Genomic DNA, 26,772 nt, shown 5'->3' with positions numbered 1-26,772 from the left:
CATACACTTTTTTTGGATCATATTTTCTATTCCGCTATTTAATCAAAAACCTTTGGGGATCAGTTAAATTGGGGGATAGTCTGTGTTGGTACGTGTGAGAGAGATCCACCTTTCCAAGTTGTTGGGGTTCATCTCATACTTCTGAAGGTTTGAGGGTGCTGCCTGTTCCATACCCCCCCTACTCCTCATCTAGCCTTTTAGGGGTACAAACAATAGTAATTGGGGCCTAGTGTGGTTGTGTACGTGTGATATACATACACTTTTTTTGGATCATATTTTCTATTCCGCTATTTAATCAAAAACCTTTGGGGATCAGTTAAATTGGGGGATAGTCTGTGTTGGTACGTGTGAGAGAGATCCACCTTTCCAAGTTGTTGGGGTTCATCTCATACTTCTGAAGGTTTGAGGGTGCTGCCTGTTCCATACTCCCCCTACTCCTCATCTAGCCTTTTAGGGGTACAAACAATAGTAATTGGGGCCTAGTGTGGTTGTGTACGTGTGATATACATACACTTTTTTTGGATCATATTTTCTATTCCGCTATTTAATCAAAAACCTTTGGGGATCAGTTAAATTGGGGGATAGTCTGTGTTGGTACGTGTGAGAGAGATCCACCTTTCCAAGTTGTTGGGGTTCATCTCATACTTCTGAAGGTTTGAGGGTGCTGCCTGTTCCATACTCCCCCTACTCCTAGCCTTTTAGGGGTACAAACAATAGTAATTGGGGCCTAGTGTGGTTGTGTACGTGTGATATACATACACTTTTTTTGGATCATATTTTCTATTCCGCTATTTAATCAAAAACCTTTGGGGATCAGTTAAATTGGGGGATAGTCTGTGTTGGTACGTGTGAGAGAGATCCACCTTTCCAAGTTGTTGGGGTTCATCTCATACTTCTGAAGGTTTGAGGGTGCTGCCTGTTCCATACTCCCCCTACTCCTCATCTAGCCTTTTAGGGGTACAAACAATAGTATTTGGGGCCTAGTGTGGTTGTGTACGTGTGATATACATACACTTTTTTTGGATCATATTTTCTATTCCGCTATTTAATCAAAAACCTTTGGGGATCAGTTAAATTGGGGGATAGTCTGTGTTGGTACGTGTGAGAGAGATCCACCTTTCCAAGTTGTTGGGGTTCATCTCATACTTCTGAAGGTTTGAGGGTGCTGCCTGTTCCATACTCCCCCTACTCCTAGCCTTTTAGGGGTACAAACAATAGTAATTGGGGCCTAGTGTGGTTGTGTACGTGTGATATACATACACTTTTTTTGGATCATATTTTCTATTCCGCTATTTAATCAAAAACCTTTGGGGATCAGTTAAATTGGGGGATAGTCTGTGTTGGTACGTGTGAGAGAGATCCACCTTTCCAAGTTGTTGGGGTTCATCTCATACTTCTGAAGGTTTGAGGGTGCTGCCTGTTCCATACCCCCCCTACTCCTCATCTAGCCTTTTAGGGGTACAAACAATAGTAATTGGGGCCTAGTGTGGTTGTGTACGTGTGATATACATACACTTTTTTTGGATCATATTTTCTATTCCGCTATTTAATCAAAAACCTTTGGGGATCAGTTAAATTGGGGGATAGTCTGTGTTGGTACGTGTGAGAGAGATCCACCTTTCCAAGTTGTTGGGGTTCATCTCATACTTCTGAAGGTTTGAGGGTGCTGCCTGTTCCATACTCCCCCTACTCCTCATCTAGCCTTTTAGGGGTACAAACAATAGTAATTGGGGCCTAGTGTGGTTGTGTACGTGTGATATACATACACTTTTTTTGGATCATATTTTCTATTCCGCTATTTAATCAAAAACCTTTGGGGATCAGTTAAATTGGGGGATAGTCTGTGTTGGTACGTGTGAGAGAGATCCACCTTTCCAAGTTGTTGGGGTTCATCTCATACTTCTGAAGGTTTGAGGGTGCTGCCTGTTCCATACTCCCCCTACTCCTAGCCTTTTAGGGGTACAAACAATAGTAATTGGGGCCTAGTGTGGTTGTGTACGTGTGATATACATACACTTTTTTTGGATCATATTTTCTATTCCGCTATTTAATCAAAAACCTTTGGGGATCAGTTAAATTGGGGGATAGTCTGTGTTGGTACGTGTGAGAGAGATCCACCTTTCCAAGTTGTTGGGGTTCATCTCATACTTCTGAAGGTTTGAGGGTGCTGCCTGTTCCATACCCCCCCTACTCCTCATCTAGCCTTTTAGGGGTACAAACAATAGTAATTGGGGCCTAGTGTGGTTGTGTACGTGTGATATACATACACTTTTTTTGGATCATATTTTCTATTCCGCTATTTAATCAAAAACCTTTGGGGATCAGTTAAATTGGGGGATAGTCTGTGTTGGTACGTGTGAGAGAGATCCACCTTTCCAAGTTGTTGGGGTTCATCTCATACTTCTGAAGGTTTGAGGGTGCTGCCTGTTCCATACTCCCCCTACTCCTCATCTAGCCTTTTAGGGGTACAAACAATAGTAATTGGGGCCCAGTGTGGTTGTGTACGTGTGATATACATACACTTTTTTTGGATCATATTTTCTATTCCGCTATTTAATCAAAAACCTTTGGGGATCAGTTAAATTGGGGGATAGTCTGTGTTGGTACGTGTGAGAGAGATCCACCTTTCCAAGTTGTTGGGGTTCATCTCATACTTCTGAAGGTTTGAGGGTGCTGCCTGTTCCATACTCCCCCTACTCCTCATCTAGCCTTTTAGGGGTACAAACAATAGTAATTGGGGCCCAGTGTGGTTGTGTACGTGTGATATACATACACTTTTTTTGGATCATATTTTCTATTCCGCTATTTAATCAAAAACCTTTGGGGATCAGTTAAATTGGGGGATAGTCTGTGTTGGTACGTGTGAGAGAGATCCACCTTTCCAAGTTGTTGGGGTTCATCTCATACTTCTGAAGGTTTGAGGGTGCTGCCTGTTCCATACTCCCCCTACTCCTCATCTAGCCTTTTAGGGGTACAAACAATAGTAATTGGGGCCTAGTGTGGTTGTGTACGTGTGATATACATACACTTTTTTTGGATCATATTTTCTATTCCGCTATTTAATCAAAAACCTTTGGGGATCAGTTAAATTGGGGGATAGTCTGTGTTGGTACGTGTGAGAGAGATCCACCTTTCCAAGTTTTTGGGGTTCATCTCATACTTCTGAAGATTTGAGGGTGCTGCCTGTTCCATACCCCCCCTACTCCTCATCTAGCCTTTTAGGGGTACAAACAATAGTAATTGGGGCCTAGTGTGGTTGTGTACGTGTGATATACATACACTTTTTTTGGATCATATTTTCTATTCCGCTATTTAATCAAAAACCTTTGGGGATCAGTTAAATTGGGGGATAGTCTGTGTTGGTACGTGTGAGAGAGATCCACCTTTCCAAGTTGTTGGGGTTCATCTCATACTTCTGAAGGTTTGAGGGTGCTGCCTGTTCCATACTCCCCCTACTCCTCACCTAGCCTTTTAGGGGTACAAACAATAGTAATTGGGGCCTAGTGTGGTTGTGTACGTGTGATATACATACACTTTTTTTGGATCATATTTTCTATTCCGCTATTTAATCAAAAACCTTTGGGGATCAGTTAAATTGGGGGATAGTCTGTGTTGGTACGTGTGAGAGAGATCCACCTTTCCAAGTTGTTGGGGTTCATCTCATACTTCTGAAGGTTTGAGGGTGCTGCCTGTTCCATACTCCCCCTACTCCTAGCCTTTTAGGGGTACAAACAATAGTAATTGGGGCCTAGTGTGGTTGTGTACGTGTGATATACATACACTTTTTTTGGATCATATTTTCTATTCCGCTATTTAATTTAACTGGGCCTCCATGCGAGACCTGTGTGCCTTGTTGCGCTGTTTTGAGTACTCCACCAACATGGCCAGTGGCAATGACGCCGTTCTCAGCTTAACTATCCCACTTCTATGCCTCCTTGAAAAAACAATTCGGGCGATGATGGAAGAGGATGTGGCACAGGATGAGGAGGAGGAGGAGGATGAAGAGGTAACATTTCCAAGGCTTTCAGGGCAGTCATTCGCAAGGGGCTCCGAGGGTGGGTTCCTGCACACGCAAACGCCAGGGACGCAATTGTCCAGCAGGGGCACAGTTCTGGAGGATGAGGAGGATGAGGAGGAGGAGGAGCTGGAGGAGGAGATGGAACCATGTTCACAGCAGGGTGGCACCCAGGCCAGCTCATGGCCATCACTGGTGCGTGGCTGGGGGGATACAGAGGACACGGACGATACACCTCCCACAGAGGACAGCCTTTCGTCGCCTCTGGGCAGCCTGGCACACATGAGCGATTACATGCTGCAGTGTCTCCACAACGACCGCCGAGTTGCCCACATTCTAACTTGTGCTGATTACTGGGTGGCCACGCTGCTGGATCCCCGTTACAAGGACAACGTACCGTCCTTAATTCACTCACTGGAGCGCGATCGCAAGATGCGCGAGTACAAGCGCACGCTGGTAGACGCCATGCTGCTGGCATTCCCATCTGACAGCGGGGCCACAGTGGAAGCACAAGGCAGAGGAGGAGGAGGAGGAGGTCGCCAACGCAACCAGGGCACCGCCAGCACCTCAGAAGGCAGGGTTAGCATGGCCGAAATGTGGAAAAGCTTTGTCAGCACGCCACAACAAACAGCAGCACCAGCAGCTCAGATGGAACGTCTTAGCAGGAGGCAGCATTTTACCAACATGGTGGAGCAGTATGTGTGCACACGCCTACATGTAGTGAATGACGGGTCTGCCCCCTTCAACTTTTGGGTCTCCAAATTGGGCACATGGCCTGAGCTTGCCCTTTACGCCTTGGAGGTGCTGGCGTGCCCTGCAGCCAGTGTATTATCTGAACGGGTATTTAGCACGGCTGGGGGCGTTATAACAGACAAGCGCAGCCGCCTGTCCAGAGACAATGTGGACAAGCTCACGTTCATTAAAATGAACCAGGCATGGATCCCACGGGACTTTTCCGTACCTTATGCAGAATAGCAATGGATACCGACCTTACCCACCCATTGTTCCATTTTTGCTCTTTCTCACTCTTTTGGGGTGTACCCTCATTTAAAATTTTTGAAAAGAAGCAGTGTTGGCTACCTCGTCCTCCTCCTCAGGGCCAGATTAATGTAGGGGCTATTGGAGCTGCAGCTCCAGGCCCCTACCTTTTATATAGGCCCCGGGTTGGCCATATTCACTGTTACCGCTCTTCTGTCACTTGTAAACACAGAAGTCTGGCTTCTATGCTCGCTTCCCCAGGCAGCACCCTCAGAACCTCCCCACACAGCGTGAAGGCCGGACAAGGAGGGACAGTTGGCGATGCATGGATGTGTTTATGGGCTTCAGAGACAGCATCCCATGTTGAATTAGGCATGCATGGCTGCACCCTTCCTCCTCTGGGTGCATGGCAAGGCACGGCCCTTAAGGCCCTTCAAAATCCTCAGCACCAAGCCCATGATGCTGTTAATCCGGCCCTGGTCCTCCTCCACCGCCGCTTCCACCTACACCGCCCATAGGTGTGCGCAGCCTATTGCATTAAGGTGTGCACCCCAAAGTTGAAATACACATGCATGTGTTTGCCAGCAGGGAGAGTAATGTATCGGGGCCATGTACCTGTAGGCAAGGAGAAATAGAGCAGAGCAGGTCCCAGGGAGATCTTTCCCATCTCCTCACTGGCAATGCTATGTGCCCTAGGTGATTAGGGTGTGCCCAGGCACACCCAGCACACCCTGTGCGCACGCCTATGTCACCGCCACATCCACCACCACCTCAACCTCCCTCCTACTCCATATGGGCCTCGTCCTTCAGAGATGAAGAAGAACATTGTTTTATTTTTCTGTTTTTTTTTGTTGTTTTAAGTTATTTCCCTATCCACATTTGTTTGCAGAGCACTTGCCATGCTCTTAATTACGTTTTGCTGCCATTTGCAGCACTCTAGCCCTTTCCTTTGGTGTTTTAGAGCCATTTTAGTGCCTTAAAGTTCGGGTCCCCATTGACTTCAATGGGGTTCGGTGTCCGGGAAAAGTTCGGTAAAAGTCCGGGACACGGACCCGGACTTTTTTTTAAAGTTCGGCCGAACCCGTCGAACACGGACATCTAGGTGTCCGCTCAACCCTACTCAGGAGGAGTCCAGGTTGCCGATCAACATTCTGGAAATTTGGGAGATCAAACTTTGTCTGTCTTGGTGGACGGATCCTCTGCAGGGACGCACTGTGAAGATACAATCGGTCAATGCTTTGGCGTATGTCAAAAATCAAGAGAGATCTAGGAAATTGGCAAATGGACTATCTCAGTCGGCAGATATTGGATCTGGGAGAATGGTCTCCTCACCCAGAGGCATTTCATCAACTGTGTCTTCTGTGTGGGACCCCTCATGTGGACCTGCTGGCTTCCCGTGTCAACAGGAAGATGCAGAGGTTTGTGTCAAGGTCTCGGGATCCTCTTGCTGACACTGCAGATGCTCTGGTGGCATCTGGGGTCAGTATCATCTGACTTACATGAATAAAGAATAATAGTAGCGCAAAAAGTCACTATATTGTGACTCACAAATTGCATAAAATACAACCATAAATACGGGGTGTTTAAAAACACTTCAATATAGGGTAAAAAGTCCTTTAAAGTCCATAGAACGTCCAGGATAGAGTGATGTTGCTAATGGATCACCTTTTTCAACCACCACCAAGTGTCACACCGAGGGGTCAGTAGAAGTGGCAACTCACCAGATATAGTGGCTCAGGTGTTCTCACACAAGAGCACATAGAGCAGGAATCAAAGGTATTGATGATGGGTGTCAGCAAACAGCCTTGATAAATCCTTGCTGTATATACTAGATCCGACCTCCCTTCCACAAACTCCACTCAGTATAATGGCCACATGCAAGGTAAAATGACTTATCCCTTGCTTTACATGCTTACTCCCAGCTGCATGACCAGCCCGCCAACCTGCTTCCAACCTCCACAAGTTGCATTGTAATTGGGGATGCCAAGGGTCAGCGCCCAACCCAAAGAGTCACAGAAATAAAGAGAGTGTCAGCTGCCAGGGGTCCCCTTATATAAATTCATAAAGTGAGATGCATGGGGGAGGCAAGGCACTGTCAGCAGCCAGGTCCAAAGGAGGAAGTTCCAAACACTAGGAGCAGAGTCAGACAAGCAATGTGGTTGGTTGATAGCAACCAATCACTGTTAGCTGTAGTAAGCCCAGAACCCTGCTGTCACACCTCCCGGCTTACTACAGCTAACAGTGATTGGTTGCTATCAACCAACCACATTGCTTGTCTGACTCTGCTCCTAGTGTTTGGAACTTCCTCCTTTGGACCTGGCTGCTGACAGTGCCTTGCCTCCCCCATGCATCTCACTTTATGAATTTATATAAGGGGACCCCTGGCAGCTGACACTCTCCTTATTTCTGTGACTCTTTGGGTTGGGTGCTGACCCTTGGCATCCCCAATTACAATGCAACTTGTGGAGGTAGGAAGCAGGTTGGCGGGCTGGTCATGCAGCTGGGAGTAAGCATGTAAAGCAAGGGATAAGTCATTTTACCTTGCATGTGGCCATTATACTGAGTGGAGTTTGTGGAAGGGAGATCGGATATAGTATATACAGTAAGGATTTATCAAGGCTGTTTACTGACACCCATCATCAATACCTTTGATTCCTGCTATATGTGCTCTTGTGTGAGAACACCTGAGCCACTATATCTGGTGAGTTGCCACTTCTACTGACCCCTCGGTGTGACACTTGGTGGTGGTTGAAAAAGGTGATCCATTAGCAACATCACTCTATCCTGGACGGTCTATGGACTTTAAAGGACTTTTTACCCTATATTGAAGTGTTTTTAAACACCCCGTATTTATGGTTGTATTTTATGCAATTTGTGAGTCACAATATAGTGACTTTTTGCGCTACTATTATTTTTTATTCATGTTTTTACAATTTATACGATATTTGGTGAAGTAGCAGCAGTTTGTTTGTTTTTAGCAGTTAACCAGCTGACTCCTCCAACAAGCGCAGAGATATCCTGCTTGACATACGTGTGTCCAGATATATATTTTATCATCTGACTTACACCTTTCCTCCAATTAAACTTCTGATGAGACTGCTACGCAGAATCGAGGTACAAGGAACTCCAGTCATTCTGGTGGCACCAGACTGGCCTCGCCAGTCCTTGTACGCAGGCCTGGTAACGATGGTAGCAGACGTCCCTTGGAATCTTCCTCTCAGGGAAGAGCTTCTGTCTTAGGGACTAATCTTCCATCCTGCTTCATGGTCCCTGGCTTTAACAGCGTGGCTATTGAAAGCAGACTTGTATAAAGTACTCAAAATCCATACTTGAGTAAAAGTACAAGTGCTCGATCAAAAAGTGACTTGAGTAGAAGTGGAAGTGCTTGCAGAAAAAGTGACTTGAGTAGAAGTACTTAAGTATTCAACATTTTTTGTACAAGTATTGAAAGTATTTTTTTTTTTAAATTGTGCTACTCGAGTACTGAAAGTAAAAGTACCAGTACTGTATTATGTAGTTATTAAAGAAAGAAATCAAAAGTTTGAACATCATATTGTTTTTTATTATTTCTTATGATTAACCTAAAGGACAATCCCAATTCCTTTGGCTGTAACTTTTTGTAAACAAAAACAGATAAAGTATGTCTCTCCCTTCCTCCTTTAAAGCATCCCTCCTTCTCTTCCCTGCATGTTTTTTTTTTCTCCACAGCTTATTGGTGCGCAAAATCATATATAAACCAATGTGATATACAACAATATATTCCAATAATGAAATAAAGGAAGAGTGTATGAAATCAAAGTCAATAAAAAGTTCAAAATATTGTGAATCTTCAAATATATATATGTGACAAAACAAGATTAAGATCATTTCAAAGGTGCAGGAATCAAACAGCTGCTATTCCAAATAATAGGTGCAGACTCCGAGTCCCACCACCTGGTGGATTTCCCCCTTACCCGGCAGATGAAGGTAAGTGCAATATAATATCCAAATAGACTCTTCCAGTGAAACAAAACTGCAAAACCTGTGCTCTCAACTTCCAGTGAAAAAAGCAAAATCAGCCTCTTACCAGAAAAAAGGTCTATGTACGCTTGTGACTCTCCTTGGTTGGGAGAGCTTCTCTTTCCCCTTAACAGCAGATATGTAGACCAGGCTTGAGCGGCTCCCATACAGATACCACAGTAGACAAGACTCATAGAAGTTTCCAGATGCAGAGTGCCGGGCTCAAACAGCCGCTGCTTCACATAGTGCAAGCAAGTCAGAGAATGGAAGAGCTGCCAATCATCAGTGAGTCTTGTCTACTGGTATCTGTGGGAGCCGCTCAAGCCAAGCCTGGTCTACATATCTGCTGTTAAGGGGAAAGAGAACCTCCCAACCAAGGAGAGTCACAAGCGTACATAGACCTTTTTTCTGGTAAGAGGCTGATTTTGCTTTTTTTACTGGCAGTTAAGAGCACAGGTTTTGCAGTTTTGTTTCACTGGAAGAGTCTATTTGGATATTATTTTGCACTTGCCTTCATCCGCCAGGTAAGGGGGAAATCCACAAGGTGGTGGGAGTCTGCACCTATTATTTGGAATAGGTCCTGTTTGATTCCTACACCTTTGAAAATATATTCATCTTGTTTTGTCACATATTTCAAGATTCACAATATTTTGGACTTTGATGTCATACACTGTTCCATTATTGGAATATATTGTATATTGGTTTATATATGATTTAGTGCACCATATTTATTTATCACAGATTCATTTTTTTTTTTGTCCTGGTAGCAGCTTTTTTACATATCAGCATCAGCAGCCAGCAGTGCACCCTTAATATTCACATTTATTTCTCCACAGCTTATTCCCTTCTTCTTAGTGTGCATAAAGCAGTCATTTTTGGAAGTTACACATTTTCTTTTCATCCTCAACTTGTTAGGGCAACTAAAACATCTCAAAGTCCAGTAGGCCACATTCAAGTATTTCTTATGTAACAACAAAAGTGATTAGAGCACCTAAAAACATTGAGCTTAAACAAAAACAGATCAAATATGCCCCTTCCCCTTTAAAGCATCCCTACCCTCTCTTCCCTGCTTGTGCTTTTTTTTTTCTCCACAGCTTATTCCCTTCTTAAATATATTTATATGACTGCTTAATGCATACCAGTTTAAGTTAGAAATCTTTGGTTTATCCTCAAAAGTAGTTGGTTTTCAAAATTGGAACTACTCAGTCTCGCTCTTCTAGGGCTAAAGACGAATCCTCCGATACTAAAAAGACTCTTGCAGGCTGCTGATGCTGGAAGGGGTGTGTTTAACTTAACAGACAACTTGCACACAGCTGGAAAAGACTTGAGCAAGTCCATGTTATCTACTGAACATGACAAGTACGCATCTAGCTGTTTGGCACTGTCTTGTGCCTTCGAACCCTGCATGCCAGAAAAGAAGTCGTCTTCATCAGATGAGCTGACCTGTTGACCTCACTGGACTGCACCGAGGGGTCTTCAATACTTCGTTTGATATAGTCCATTCCTGAAATATAAAAGTGTGTTAGCTAGCTGTTCATTTTATTCAATTGTATATGGTAGAAAATTAGACTATTAGTCAAAATAAACTTTTGGTAATGAAATCAAAGTGCTGACAACAAACAAAGCATCTCAACTTGTCTGCAGCCATCTAAGTGGTCTTCGCGCACTCCTCATGAATGATGCATGGTTGGTTGTATGAAGGGTTTTGCAAGTAATTGCAGAGAAGTACTAAAGCAGAATACATGAAGGATCTTTGGTTATGGGGTTTCTTGCTTAAGATTGATTTATATAGAATTATTGTGGAACTTATAAACAATAATAATAGTTTCAACCCATGAAAGTAACCACAGATTTGACATGATGACATTGTCAGTAAATGATTTTAATGGAAATAACTAAATGACGACTTTTATAATTCAAATAATTCCCTGAAACAAAAAGCCTTTTGCAGCATTTACAGCCTGGCAGACCTTGGACAGGAAGGCTTGGCTGCCAATGCCATGATGCTGCTATGCTAAAGAGGAAGTCTCCCATACTACCACATCATTTCTCACTCTAACATCATAATGCCCTGGTATGTTTGCAATATCTTCTATGCAGGACAAGCTCATGTGTGTTTCCATATAAAAAAAAAATTAAAAGTAATCCCCAATATTTGAGCGGTACTGTTGTATGTGTGACTTCGTGATTGCACATTGGTAAAATACACAATAATGCACCCATACTACACTATATCTTACCCATTTTGATTGTCTCATCCTCCTGTGTCCAAATTGTCCTGAATTTTGGAAGCAGAATAGCAGCGGCCACCAGCTCTGGGTCTTCCATCATAGGGCCAAAGCGATTCTGAATGCCCATCTGCAAGGCATCCACAAGCGGCCTGCAGTACTTCAGAGGCATCTTGATCCTGTTCAGCTTGATTTTCAGGAGCTTGACGGTTGGGAGCAGCCACCCCATCTGGACATTGGTTTCAGCTTGCAAAATGTTAGTTGCTTGGGCGACTGGAGACATGACAGCAGAATACTCTGACAGGAATGCAAGTTCAGCTGGATTAAACCTATGAAGAAGACAAGAACATATAAACAATAATAGACAAAAAACAGCATTGCTACATGATTGGATGTGGTGATTATCATGCAATGAATTTGGTACATAGTTCAATGTTAAATCATTCAAGTCAATGTTGTACAACAATACAAGTAGACAATATGGACCAGAATTGAATTTGAACAGAAAGAGTACCATAAAACATTTTTAAACTTGCATTGGAACCTTCAAATCTGTGCAGAAAACTCTCATTGTTGCTTCTCCCTTTTCTTTCACTATCCTAAGCAGTCTCTTCACAGCCATGAACACAGAGTTCCACCTTGTTGCATTTGGTCGCACAAGCTGGAGGGAGCAAGCATCTTCCACAATTTCAGCTGCTGATGAGGATCTTGAACACTTATTCCAAAGTGCATTGCACTTGGCAAATGTTTAGTATAATTTCTTGTATGCGTCATTGGACACTGCTTTGCTGGCATCGGCAGTGGCTATTAGGTTAAGAATGTGGCACGCACAATGCTGGTGCTTCTGGAGCTGGAACTCAAAACCATCATCCTCATCCAAAAGTGAAGATACATCGACAAACTCTACCTCCTCCTCATCTTTGTCTGCTTCTTCCTTCTCCTCTTCCTCCTGAACTTCACCGAAGAGTTTGAAGGCTTTAATGAAGTTGGAGCCTTTGTCCGTGGTTGTTCTGACTATCTTCCCCCGAATGTCATACTCAGCATGGATATCATTAGGTGCATTTGCCAGAAGGTCGAAAGTGTGAGAGCCTCTTAATCTTTTACAGGCCAGGGTCTCTGAGCACCTTTTTAAACTTTCCGGGTCCAGCCAGTGAGCTGTGACCCCAATGAAACTACGCCGCCTGGCTGACCAACAGTCAGTGGTTGTTGCGATGTGGTCAACAGTTTGCATAACCTCAATAATCTTGCTCTTCATCTGTTTGGCAGCATCATCAATCATATATGTGAGTGTGATTCTTGTCATTATTTTGCTATTTGGTACCAGGTCTAACACAAAATCATGGAAAGCTGCTTGCTCTACAATGTTGAAAGGCTGAAGTCCTCGGACAACATACTTCACGATTGCCTTGTCGATGGATCTCTGAGGCATCGTGCTCCAGCTACCCATTAATGTGGCCTGCTTGATGGAAGGGGAGGGAATCAGTCTTCTTCTTTCGCTTTGCAGATGTGAATTCCTCGTATCTACTCAAGTGGCAGTCATGCTTGCTCTGAAAAGAGACCAAAAAATATATTGTTTTACCTTCACAGAATTATAACGTGACTGAGCAACATTATAGGTGAGTGTATAACCCTCTGTGACACTATTGATAAAAAGCAAAATTAATTCAATTAAAGTCAGTTATCCACCATAATTCTATATAAAAAAACTAAGCAAGAAACCCATAAGCAAAGATCCTTCATGGATTCTGCTTTAGTACTTCTCTGCATTCTTGCTGCAAAACCCTGTAGGCCTAACACTTGATACAACAAGCAACCATGTATCATGAGAAACATGAGTGCGCGAAGAAGACCACTTGAGATGCATGCAGGCAAGGTGAGATGCTTTGTTTGTTGTCAGTCAGCACTTTGATTTCATTACCAAAAGTCTATTTTGACTAATAGTCTAATTTTCTACCATATAATTGAATAAAATTAGCCAACTTGCTTTGCACTTTTTTTCTGTTTTCACCTCACTCCAGTCCAGTCTAAACTAGGCTAAAATATTTTTTTAGGTAATTTTTCTACACATTGTCATATATCATTTTATAAATAACCTGAAATTACTGCAGTACACTAAGATTAAATTCTAGTACTAATTGGGGTGTCAAAATGACAAATACTGAATAAAGAAGTACCTAGGTCCTAAAATCAATTGTAGAAAGGAAAAGGGAGGAGGCATGAGGACTTTCTGGGTACACTAAGGCTACATTATGTTAAAAAATCATATAAGTTTATTTGGTCACAATATATTAAAGTTTATAAAGAGTAAGACACAAACAAGGCATCTAAAAACAACACCTATATGAAGGAATACTCTCATGATACCACAAGGACACAGTGCCTAATGTGTAGATTTCTTGCCCAACATGTTTTGTGGTATCTTGTCCGCTTCGTATAGGGGTCTTATGTTAACAGAGAGTTCCTAAACATCTAAAGAGAGAGCTTACATTCAAATCTATCTATCAAAGAAATAGAGAAGTTAGAAAAATAATATAAGAACAATATATCAAAAAGCCACTGACCAAAAGAAGGTCAGAGAGGTAATGTAAAGGCGTAAAGCATAGCATAACATAACATCATTTATACATACATAGCTTGATGGTGACATTCCCGCGAAGGAAGGCGGCCCGACGACTTAGCCAAGAAGATGGTCCAGGGGAATGAGGGGGAGGCAACCACCAAAACTGAGCGGAAACGCCTCCCAGAGTCCCAGGCGGACATGGGAGTCCTATGTTGGAGTAAGAAATGGTATACAGTAACTAAAGCATAGTATTGGAAAAGTGTAAATATGCATTTAATCTATACAAAACATATATATTAAAATGTGCAGTGCAGACATGTATCAAACAATTGTAAAATTAAAAGGGATAGAAGGACCAGGACCAGGAGAGAACTTTCCTCCATATTGTAAAAATAAATAGAAAGACATGTTCATGATCATGATATAGTCATATTCATATTAATGTTTGCCTCCCATCCCTTGCTAAACAAAAGCAGGTGCAAGCAGAAAAATATATATGTATATATATATACACATGTAAAAGTACTGTTTATAATATCAGCACTCAGCAGACAAAGAGACTCACCAGGGCAGGGAAGGAAGGAGGGATGGTAAAGAGGTGCCTCAAAAAAAACTGGTCAATTAATGAGAAAAGGAAGACCAGCAGCAGGTCACAAACACTGTGGAAGCCACGGACGGCCCGGACGGGACCACATGGTCACAGATTCAATTTTAAATGGTTATATGCTGGCATGCTGCAAAGATAACAGAGTATTGAATATAACATTTAAATGAGCCACAAGAAAGAGTGCCTGACATCATGATAGCAAGAGTGTGGACCCCGAATGCATCTTACCAAGTTTAACCTCTGTCCCGTCCCGGGCCGTCCATGGAGCCTGCTGTACTGTCTCTGTAGTCCTGGCCGAGGCTGGCTGACCAGCATCTGCCGACATTTCATAGGACTCCTGTCCGGCCGCTCACGCCTATCGGCGTGTGACGGGGTCGGACCCATAATGCGCATGCACAGATGGCTAGAGCAGCTGACTGTCTGTATGACGGCAGGCGGGGAGGCAGATGATGGACATCTCCCCAACCCCCCGCCCGGCCAATCAGCACCCGGAAATTCGTAATGGAGAGCCATTCTGGGTTATGGGGCCGCACCGCATGTCCGCCCAAGGGAGAATCCGTCCAGCGATGGAGTGGCCCGCCCATCTGACCACCAGTCACACTCACCAGTGTAACCATAGCGGCCATGATGGAAAGGAGAAAGACAGTACTTTTACACATATATTTTTCTGCTTGCACCTGCTTTTGTTTAGGAAGGGATGTGCAAATAGAGGCAAATTAATATGAATATCATGAACATATCTTTCCATTTTTTACAATATGGAGGAAAGTTCTCTTTCTCTCCTGGTCCTGGACTGGTCCTATCCCTTTAAAATTACAAGTTTGATACACACGTCTGCACATTTTAATATATAAATATGTGTATAAATCGATTAAATAATTAAATGCATATATTCACATTTCCAATGTTATGCTTTAGTTACTGTTATGTTATACCATTTCTTACTCCAACATAGGACTCCCATGTCCGCCTGGGAGGCGTTTTTTGGTATCCGCTCAGTTTTTGGTGGTTGCCTCCCCCTCTTTCCCCCAGACCATCTTGGCTAAGTCTAAATGGGGCCTTCCTTCGCGGGGTTAAATGTAATGTATGTCACCATCAAGCTATGTAATGTATAAATAAAATAAATGATGTTATGTTATGCTATGCTTTACTTTACATTACCAGGCTGAGCGGCTCTGACCTTTTGGTCAGTGGCTTTTTGATATATTACTCTCTTCTATAATTTTTCTAACTTATCTACCGTATTTTTCGCCGTATAAGACGCACCGGCATATAAGACGCACCCAATTTTAAAGGAGGAAAATCTAGAAAAAAAAGATTCTGAACCAAATACTGCATTAAAATATTTTATATCAACAGGTGAGGGTATAGGCGTGGCACAGGTGATGGTATAGGCATGGCACAGGTGAGGGTACAGGCATGGCACAGGTGAGGGTACAGGCATGGCACAGGTGATGTTTTAGGCATGGCACAGGTGGTGCTTCAGGCATGGCACAGGTGGTGCTTTAGGTATGGCACAGGTGGTGCTTTAGGCATGGCACAGGTGGTGGTACAGGCATGGCACAGGTGGTGCTTTAGGCATGGCACAGGTGGTGGTACAGGCATGGCACAGGTGGTGCTTTAGGCATGGCACAGGTGGTGCTTTAGGCATGGCACAGGTGGTGGTACAGGCATGGCACAGGTGGTTCTTTAGGCATGGCACAGGTGGTGGTACAGGCATGGCACAGGTCGGCTCACTTACCTGCTCTCCTGGGCTGCCTGCGAGACGTCCACGGCGCTGCTCCTCTCGTCCTCTTCTTCTGACGGCGGCGGGATTCCTGGAACCGTCCACGGCGCTGCTCCTCTCGTCCTCTTCTGTCTTCTTTGACGGCGGCTCTCTTGGACCGGCGCCGCCCCCATTGCGACGTCAGGACTCAGCAGGCAGCAGGCAAAATGTGTATTTGCCGTATAAGACGCACCAACTTTTCCCCCCCAGTTTTGGGGAAGAAAAAGTGCGTCTTATACGGCGAAAAATACGGTATTTCTTTGATAGATCTTTGATTTGAATGCAAGCTCTCTGTTTAGATGTTTAGGAAGGAAGTAGGAACAAATTCTCTGTTAACATAAGACCCCTTACGAAGCGGACAAGATACCGCCAAACATGTTCTGCAACAGGGCAAGAAATCTACACATAGGCACTGTGTCCTTTGTGGTAGTATCATGAGAGTATTCCATTCCTTCTTTTATATGTGTTGTTTTTAGACGCCTTGTTGTTTGTGTCTTATATGAACTTTTTTAATGTGACCAAATAAACTTATATGATTTTTTTAACATAATGCAAGATTAAATCTTACTAACCCACTCTTACTAAAAAAAATAATGGGCTTTGGTGGCCGCCAAAAACATTTCAATGTAGGAAAACGCCTGAGTCCTGCTGCTACATTACTTATGTCAGTGACAATCTATAACCTATAAAACACTACTACACTATAAAAACGGGTGTGTGATTAAGCAGCACCAAAGGAGACATGCTCTAGGATTTATTTTGGCTATGTCATAAAATTAGAGAAAGTTGACATTAGTGATGGATGGGTCACAAACACGATTCAACGCGTTGCGTGATAGCCTTTATGAATTATGATAGCCAGCTAGTTAACGCATTAAGTGAACACTGCAGCATGTCGCTACTCGCTACGCTAGTTAGCAAAAGGGCTTACAGCTGATAGCTCAAGCTGGTGTGATTTTGATATTTGTAAAAATTGTAACTTACCTTGATATGTTTCTTCAAATTCGACGGTGAATTTTTGAAGGCCAGTATTTCACAACCTTTCGGGCGGCAGAGTAAGCACCTCATTCTATATGAATTATCTTTCACTCCGACATATGAGAACATCGACTCTAGGTAGGGCCAGGGGTGGTCTCCTTCCTCACTCTCACAGCCAGGGAGATCACTTGAAGTTGAAGGGCCAGGGGTGGAAGGTGGTGCTTTGGTTCGTCCATCTTTTTAGCTGATTGATTTGATTATCAAATGGCACATTTGCCATGGCAAGACCATTAGGCCCTCCACGGTCCACCTCACTCACCTCATAGAAGACGAAGAAGATGCTCCGAGTCCCGCTCTCGCCGCCCATGTCACAACTCCTCTCAGTAAGGGCCCTAAGGGGTGAAGTCTGAGTGACGCAACGTGTTTACAGGCGGAGACCTAGAGCGGGGAGACGGCAGCACGGCTCCTCCAGTGCGTTCTTAACTTGATGACAGTGAGTCCGCGGCGCGAGCGAGGCTGTGGATTGATTGAATTGAGTTGTGCTGCCTACTGCTACACGCTACCTACTACTACTAAATTGTGAGTCAGTATATTTTATTTCATTTTTATATCTAAAAGAGCGGCATTGTTGAGCACTACTAGCCACTAGATGATCTGGCTGTCACTTTGTCACATGTTGGGGAATCACAGCGGCTCGGCTCCAGAAGTGGCGGGTGTCCCCGGCATCCTGCCAGGGCCGCCAAGAAGTTCATCACCTAACCACTTGCCGACCGCTCACTGTGCCTCTACTGCGGCACAGTGGCTCGTTATCGTCCAGCGACGTAGACCTACGTCGCTGGACTCCTCCCCCTGTAGGCGGCGCTCGCGCCCCGCCGGAGGCGCGCTCCCGCTGTTTTCATTCACAGCGGGAGTCGGGCCAGGGGAGGAGCGTCGGCGATCGCCGCCGCTCTTCCCCGATCGTCGGGGAATCTAGTTTGGAGATCTGCCCGCCTGTGTAAACAGAGCGGGCGGATCTCCTAAGTGACAGGGAGTGACAGATCGGAGTGTTCAGCATAGCTGGACATCCGATCTGTCCCTGACTCACTCAGTCACCTCCCCCCCCACACGTCAGTAAGCACCAGGCATACATTAACCCCTCCCTCTCCAATAAAATTAACCCCTTCCCTGCCAGTGTCATTTTTACAGTAACAGTGCATATATATATATATATATATATATATATATATATATATATAGCACTGATTACTGCAGTAATGTAACTGGTACCCCCAAAAGTGTCAAAAATTTCAGTCAAGGGTCCGATCTGTCCGCCGCAATGTCGCAGTCCCGCAAAAAAAATCGCAGATCGCCGCCATTACTCGTTAAAAAAAAACACCAAAAATGACAGAAATCTTTCCCTTCGTTAGTAAACGCAATAACTTTTGCGCAAACCAATCAAAATACGCTTATTGTGATTTTTTTTTTACCAAACATAGGTAGCAGAAAACAAATTGGCCAAAAATGTTAAAAAATTTGATTTTTACATATTTTTTGGGAGGAATTTCATATAAAAAAATGTTAAAAATATTGTTAATTTTTCAAAATAAACGCTCTTTTTTTTGTTTATAGCGCAAAAAGTAAAAATCGCACAGGTGATCAAATACCACCAAAAGAAAGCTCTGTTTGTGGGAAAAAAAGGACGTAAATTTAGTTTGGGTACGGCGTCACACGACCACGCAATTGTCAGTTAAAATCGCACAGCGCCGAATCGCAAAAAGTGGCCTGGACGTAAGACAGCAAAATCCTCCGGTGGTAAAGTGGCTAATCTCTTAAGTTATTATAAATTAATATCTTATGAGGAGAGGACCTATGAGAATTGAAATAATTAAATATATACGGCTTTTTGAACCAGTGCAGTGCCACAGTGCCAGTGCTAACGTGAGAGGCTATCCACCATAAATAAGTGTGTTGGGTCACTTGAGCACTGAAGGAGGTGGAAGCATCTGACAAGTGAAGTGACACTTTAGATTTGCACACTGGAATTCATTTATGAACTTTTCGTTATAGATAGGTTTACACACTTCAACTTGTTGCACCTGACCTAACTTATTTCATAACTTATTTTATTGTGATTTTATTGTCATATTTTTTTTTATATGAACTTACTGTTACATTGTGGGAATAATTTGCACTGCATTTAGGCTTTAGCACATCCATGTCACTTTATTTTTGATACTGTGTGGAGTGTGGGCACTGGGGGCAACGATGATATATTTATATCGATTGCAGGCACTTTATTCGCACAGCCACTTTGTTAGTAGTTTTTTTATGTACTTTTCACTTTAATCGCTGTACCCCCATTTATTTGTTTGTTTCATATTTTCTTTTTAATGGAAAGATTTGGTATAGCAGCTTTTATTTATACACAGCATTTATTTTCGTATGCACTGATTTACACATGACATTATACACATTTACTGTTCGGGCAGTGGTAATTTTTATAATAGTAACGAGTAACTATGCAGCACAAAAAAAAAATATTGGAGTAGAAGTATTGAAATCATCGAAAAAATGTAGTAAAGTAAAAGTGGAAGTAGGAGAAAAAAATTCTACTCCAGGAAAGTACAGATACCGCCTTTTGGTACTTAAGTACAGTAGTGAAGTAGTTCTACTTTGTTACTATACATCTCTGATTGAAAGCCAGGTGCTGAAAGACAGAGAGCTGTGGGAGTCGTGATTTCTACGCTGTTGAAGGCTAGGAAATCTATATCCAGGAAGGTTTATCAGTTTGGAAGGCGTACATTACTTGGTGTGAGGGTTTCTCCCTGCTCCTTTTCTGTGTCTCTGAGTTTCCACATTTGGGGGTAGATCGACGTTTGGCTCTGGGCACCATCAAGGGCCAGATTTCCGTCTTGGCTATTTTTTTTTCAAAGCCCGTTGGCGGCGAAGTCCTTGGTTCACACTTTTGTGCAGGGAGTTCACCATCTGGCTCCTCCGGTGCGATCCCTGGTACCTCCGTGGAAGCTCAATTTGGTTCTGTCTGTGCTTCAAAGGCCACCCTTTGAAAATATTCGAGAAATTCCTCTGCTCACTCTGTCGCAGAAGGTGGCTTTCTTAGTAGCTATTACTTCTGCACGTCGCGTGTTGTAGTTTGCTGCATTGTCCTGTGGGTCACCTTACTTGGTGATTCATTGGGACAAAGTGGTGTTACGACTCCGTCAGTTGTTCCTTCCTAAGGTTGTCTCTGGGTTTGATTTGAATGAGGACGTTGTGCTACAGTCCTTATGTCCTAAGCCTAAACATCCTAAGGAAATTGCCTTACATTCCTTAGATGTGGTAAGAGCGATTCGGGTTTACCTGGCTGTGACTGAACTGATTAGGAAATCTGATTCTTTGTTTGTTCTTACGGATGGACCTCCTAAGGGGCAGGCCACATCTGCTGTGACCATTTCCAAGTGGATCAGGCAGACGATGGTGCAGGCCTACTCCATTAAGGGTTAGGTTCCTCCTTTTCCTGTTAAAGCGCATTTTACGAGGGCACTTAGTGCCTCTTGGGCCTTCCGTCATCAGGCGTCAGTGGTTCAGGTGTGCAAGGCGGCTACGTGGTCATCTGTACACACATTCACAGAATTTTATAAGGTGGGTGTACTTGCATCTTCGGATGCAGCGTTTGGCCGCAAAGTTTTGCAGGCTGCGGTTGCGGAGGCTTCTGCTTCTTGAGGGTGAAATTTTTTTTTTCTGGGGGTGAGTTCCAATTGTTCCTAGTTGAGCTCCTATTGTTATCTGGTTGGCTATGTTTAGCCTTGTTGGGAATTCTTAGTTTGCTGTTTTTCCCACCCCTCATGTTGTACTGCTTTGGTACATCCCAATGGTCTTGAAGCTTTGTTTGTCAGTGAACGAAAGAGAGAGCTGGATTTTTATCTTACCATAAAATCCTTTTCTCTGAGGTTCACTGACAGACACAGCACCCACCCCTTTTTTGGGGTTGAGTTATTTGTTGCTCTGACACTTCTTGTTACAAACTGGGGTCTTACAGCAGGAAGTGAGGGTATACCCTCTGGGACTGCCCCAGGGGTGTAACCAAAAAGGTTTCCACCTAGTCCTAATCCTAGAGAGCAAGAGCATAAGCCCAATGGTCTGAAAACATGAAGCTGTGTCTGTCAGTGAACCTCATAGAAAAGGATTTTACGGTAAGACAAAAATCCAGTTTTTTGAAAACCAGATTAATTGAAGGACACAATTTTCTGTGTTTGTAGTCTCTCTTGGTACTGCTTTGTTACAGAATTGAGGCATGCTGGGAATGGGGGGGGGGGGGTATTACTAGGGTGGTCACCTTTTATGTTTGACTTGTATCCATATACTCCTGTAGGTGGCACTATAACCCAATTGTCTCTGAATACCGTGTCTCCCAAAAAGCTGTAATAAAATGATTTTATGGTGAGCACAAAATCATTTTTTTCTGCCTGTAAAACAGAGTGTACATATACTGTATTTCTGCTTTTTTGATGTGTGACATGATTCCAACAGAAATGACGGTACAGAGTTTGGTGGCTCAGTATACCAGAAGGTGAACGATAAGCTGGAGACTGCAATAAACCTGGCTTGGACAGCAGGAAACAGCAACACCCGCTTTGGAATTGCAGCCAAATATCAGATTGATCCAGATGCTTCTTTCTCTGTAAGTATGCAGAGCAGTATATTCTCTTGCAGGTGTGTGTTTTTGCTAGTATAATGCCCAAAGCATGGTCAACAGCATAATGTTTCGGTGAATCTAAAGCTACACTGCTGTAAGTCTATATTAGATGTCACCATATGAAAGACATATCCATAGTATTCTCTTTTATTGCTTTCTTATTTAACAGGAAAGAAAGCACAGCCTGCATAGACTAACCTCTTAACATAGACATTTTCTTGACCCTTTTTTGTATCGACATGCTTATAAACACGGATCTATTAATAATTGTGCATGTTTAGGTGTGTTTTAGACATTCTTTTGCTGCTCTTATTGAAAGACAGGAATAGGCTGTGAGCTAAACATTTTCAATTTAGCAGTTCTACCAATAAAGGTCTCCTGATGTTGTCAGTTGTGAACTTTGGTTTCCATTGACAGCCCTATTGATAAATCCTGTGGGAACAGGAGGCATTGGACAACTGGGCTTTTTTGTACTGGTCAATTTTTTTGTATCGTTATTCAAAACTGTTTGCTTTGTAATTTTGGTCTCTTGCCTGTCGCTCTTTCACTTTGTTATGGTATTTTTCATGTGTATATTAAATTAAAACCCACGCTTTATGGTGAAAATATTGGTGCTATGATTATAAATAACAATATAAAAATCAGAAATAAATTAGGTGCAGCTGCTGTATCTCTAAGTTAATCTTAGATAAGAATGTAATAAAACGAATTTAAAACAGCACTAGCAATCCATGTGAAAATTATTAAATGGTGATTAGTGAAAAAATTAATAAATATTTGACAAATATTCCAAATGTAATAAAACAGTCCTTAATAGTGATAAATCCAATAAAGTGCTCAGGTGCAGAAATGGTTATCCAAACGGTGCTCCGGTGATTGTCAAACCCTCTAGGTTCCCTACTCACCACAATGATGAGTCTCAAATGCTTGCAAAATCCGTTGGACTATTACACTCTGGCTCTTGCTGGGGGTGATCCAAGATCGGGATGTCTTGCAGAGGATCCAAACATACTACACTATCTGAGGTCCTTTTGTTTTATATTTGGGGCTCATGGAGGTCTTTCTTGGAGTGATCCCCTGCAAGACATCCCGATCTTGGATCACCCCCAGCAAGAGCCAGAGTGTAATAGTCCCAATGGATTTTACAAGCATTTGAGACTCATCATTGTGGTGAGTAGGGAACCTAGGGGCTCTTTCACACGGCCGCTCCGTGTGAAAGCTCCGCTGCGGGACTTTTTTTTTTTTTTTTTGGAGCGGATGACATTTGTGTCATCCGCTCCGTATGTCCGCATATCATCCCATCCGTTTGCGGATGATATGCGGACATAATGTAAGTCTATGGGGATTGCGGATGTCAGCGGATGACACCGCTGACATCCGATTTTCCTTCCTTTCCATTTTTTGAATGGAGGAAAAATAGGGTTCTGTTCCGTTCCAAAAAATGGAACAGAACTGAAAGGAGGAAAATCGGATGTCAGCGGATGGTAATGCCAATCCCAATGCCATTATGTCCATAAATCATCCGCAAAAAAATAGGATGATTTGCGGACACACGGAGCGGCCGTGTGAAAGGACCCTAGAGGGTTTGACAATCACCTGAGCACCGTTTGGATAACCATTTCTGCACCTGAGCACTTTATTGGATTTATCACTATTAAGGACTGTTTTATTACATTTGGAATATTTATTTGTCAAATATGTATTAATTTTTTCACTAATAATCACCATTTAATAATTTTCACATGGATTGCTAGCGCTGTTTTAAATTCATTTTATTACATGGTATTTTTCATGATAACTTTTTTTTTTTTTTTTTTTTTTGTAGGCTAAAGTTAATAACTCAAGTCTGATCGGATTAGGTTATACCCAAACACTCAAACCAGGTAAGGAGTTTAGGTAGCTAAATCTGTATTTTTATATTCCACTAGTTTATATTTTCATGTGAAATGAAAACATGCAAAATATACGATACTTAAAGAGGTTGTAAACCCCCCCCCCAAAAAATTTTTTTTTCTTTTTGTAACCTGCAAGAGAAACACATAATGAGCTAGTATGCATCGCATACTAGTTCATTATGCAATACTTACCTTAGAACGAGCCCCCGCCGTGCAGTCCGCTTACCTGCATGACGAGCGACATGTCCAGTCGCCCGTCTTCCGGGATCGCGGCCAATCAGATGGCCGGAGCCGCGGTGACGTCACTCCCGCGCACGCGGGAGCTGGCGGTCACGGCACGGAGCTCTGAAGGAACGGCATTAGCGGCCGTTCCTTCAGAGCGCATGCGCCAGTGACGTCACTGGCTGCATGTAAGGTAAATATCTCCTAAACGGTACATGTTTAGGAGATATTTACAGTACCTATAGGTAAGCCTTATCATAGGCTTACCTATAGGTAAAAGTGTCAGAGGAGGGTTTACTTCCTCTTTAAGAACATAAAATCTAGCCTCATGTCAACCATATGAGCGGTGATAATAACCCATATTTGGCAAATAGTGGTTTGGTTTTTGACATATGTAACAGGAGAAATTGTGTATTCTCATGCCATAAGGAAAGGATAATTAACAAATCTGTGATTTCAGCTTGTTTGTGTTTTTAGAACAGAACAGTGAGGCGTATTCCCTTTTATTTTACTGTGAGGTGTGTATTGTTTTCCTTCTACATATCAATTATTTTTACCATTATTAGCATTTAAAAGTAAAGACCCTAGGTCAAGCTTCCACTACATCTGTTATTCTGCTTAGTCCAAATTGATCATCTACACTGCTCAAAAAAATTAAAGGAACACTTTAAAAACACATCAGATCTCAATGGGGAAAAATATTATGCTGGATATCTATACTGATAAGGACTGGGTAATGTGTTCGAAAGGATGGTATATAGAAAATTTACCGCGCTAACAATTATATTAAGATATAGGAAAATACCCCCATTGGTATGGGATTTTATATGCCACACACAAACTGAACAAGAATACAAATAGTATGCGTATAAAATCAAATTTATTAGATAACAAAACAAAAAAGTGATTACACAAACATGTATGTCTAGAACAAGCTGGACACGACAGATTTAAAAAACTACAGATCTAAAAAGACCAGTATCCGTACAGAAGTCCCTTGGGTATCATTGGTAGAAAGAACCGGACTGGACCCTACGCGTTTCGGGTTTAGAAACCCTTCATCAGGGGTCACCCAAAGTTCAATACGCAATGTTTACCTATATATGGGCATAAATTGCATATTAATATTACAAAGTTAATAAACTGTACATAATAAAGACCACACAGTTCATTATATAGAATATGAGAATAAATTAGTATTTTTCATCTTCAGAGGTCGGTACCTACCCAAGACAGTTTTCTTTGTAGGGGCAACTGGACTGTCAGTTAAAATCGGTGTCAACCGAGGAAAGGATGTCTGGTATCGAGGAGAACATAGTTCATTGGAAAAGAAAGAAGATAATAGAACAATGTAGGCGGAAGCCGACCAAACCGTGGGCACCACAATGATCCATCACTGGTCCAAGTTTTCCATGAGTGATTACAGTCACTCAAATGATTCAGAAATCACTAAAATAGTAATGAAGTAAGGAAATATATATAAGAAACATGTCAAAAACCTCTTGTGTGAAAGGGGCAGAATCATTAGACAAAGGGGAAAATTTTCCTCGCATACCTCTTATAAGTACGCTTTGTTCGTGGCAAGAGGTAGATAAAGTATGTGAGTAGGACCTTTGTCAGACGTGGATATTATCCTAAAAAAGGTATATATGTAGTTGTATATTGACAATGGAAGGGGGGGGGGCAAATTGTCCAAAGAGAGGACAAAAGAGGTTAGGGGTAAGGCATTGGAATATAGAGTGATGTGGATATCTGAAAAAGATGGGTGATATCATGCAACAAGTATGGATATAGAAAAAGTGTAAAGACCACATAGAATCCCAAATGCTGTGAAAGAAACAGGAAATGAGATTGTCTTGCATGTGAATAAACTGGACATGGTATGAAAGCTTACCTTATTGGTATCTCAACATAAATAGTAGTCTGGGGAGTGCTGAAACACACATTGCGTGTCTTTATACGCCATGACTAAGGTATTGGTAGCCCATAGGAGCTTAGTATTAGTAATAATCAAATATAGATAGATAATGATTTGTATAAGGCATAGACAGGCAAAGAGGACTACATATAGAGGAAAGTGTTGTAGTGCCACAAATGGGGGTCAAGCCATGTCTAGAGAGAGGTATCGTGGTGGTCAAAAGAGGAGAAAAGGTACTTCCAGTGAAAAAGCATAGAGCATGCATATAAGCCAAAGACTGAAAAGAAAGCCCATGGTATATAGTTGTATGTGTCACCGCCCGGTGTACACATAGTGCCCTTAGTCCAAGGTGTATGGGAGGGGAATACCGAGAAACCCATTGTGACAATAGCATAATAACATACTTATATGCACCATGGTGGTGCCGAATAGACAGAGCGTGTAAGAGAAGAAGTCGCAGCGGTATACTTACCTCCGTCCTGTTCACCTCGGCGTGGACATCCTCTGCAAGTATGTCCATTGAGCAGCCCGCTATAAGACGTCCCGGAGGACGCCAGCGGCTGCGCAGTCGAGTCGCGCCCTTCGACCTTTGTGAGAGAGGACCAATCGGGACATTTAAGCACTACAAAGAGTGTAATAAGAAATGTAAAGATGAAATCAGGGCGGCTAAAATAGAACACGAGAGACATATAGCGGAGGAGAGTAAAAAGAACCCCAAGAAGTTCTTTAAGTATATAAACAGTAAGAAAGCGAGGCCAGAACACATTGGCCCCATAATAGATGATAAAGGAAAAATGGCCACTGAGGACAGAGAAAAGGCGGAAGTGTTAAATAATTTCTTTTCTTCAGTCTTCACAAAGGAATCGGGGGGCTACACGAACCCAGCTTGTAAGGCCGAACTAAATAATACACCTCAGGAAGTGCCGCCATGGCTA

The 26,772-nt window shown here is 42.8% G+C and overlaps 1 protein-coding gene across 1 annotated transcript in view; it reads left to right on the top strand.

Annotated features, from left to right (window-relative positions):
* Positions 1 to 26,772, top strand: part of LOC309552348 (non-selective voltage-gated ion channel VDAC1) — a 714,079-nt gene that overhangs the window by 652,513 nt on the left and 34,794 nt on the right. The window contains exons 7-8 of the mRNA XM_082253265.1: positions 21,637 to 21,787; positions 23,628 to 23,685. Of these exons, the coding sequence (XP_082109391.1) occupies positions 21,637 to 21,787; positions 23,628 to 23,685 (209 nt within the window). The remainder of the gene's footprint in view (positions 1 to 21,636; positions 21,788 to 23,627; positions 23,686 to 26,772) is intronic.

Source organism: Pelophylax lessonae (genome assembly GCF_965119305.1).
Source record: "Pelophylax lessonae genome assembly, chromosome: 4".
NCBI lineage: Eukaryota > Metazoa > Chordata > Amphibia > Anura > Ranidae > Pelophylax > Pelophylax lessonae.
The sequence above is the reverse complement of the archived record's forward strand: the minus strand, read 5'-3'. Positions and strand labels throughout refer to the sequence as shown.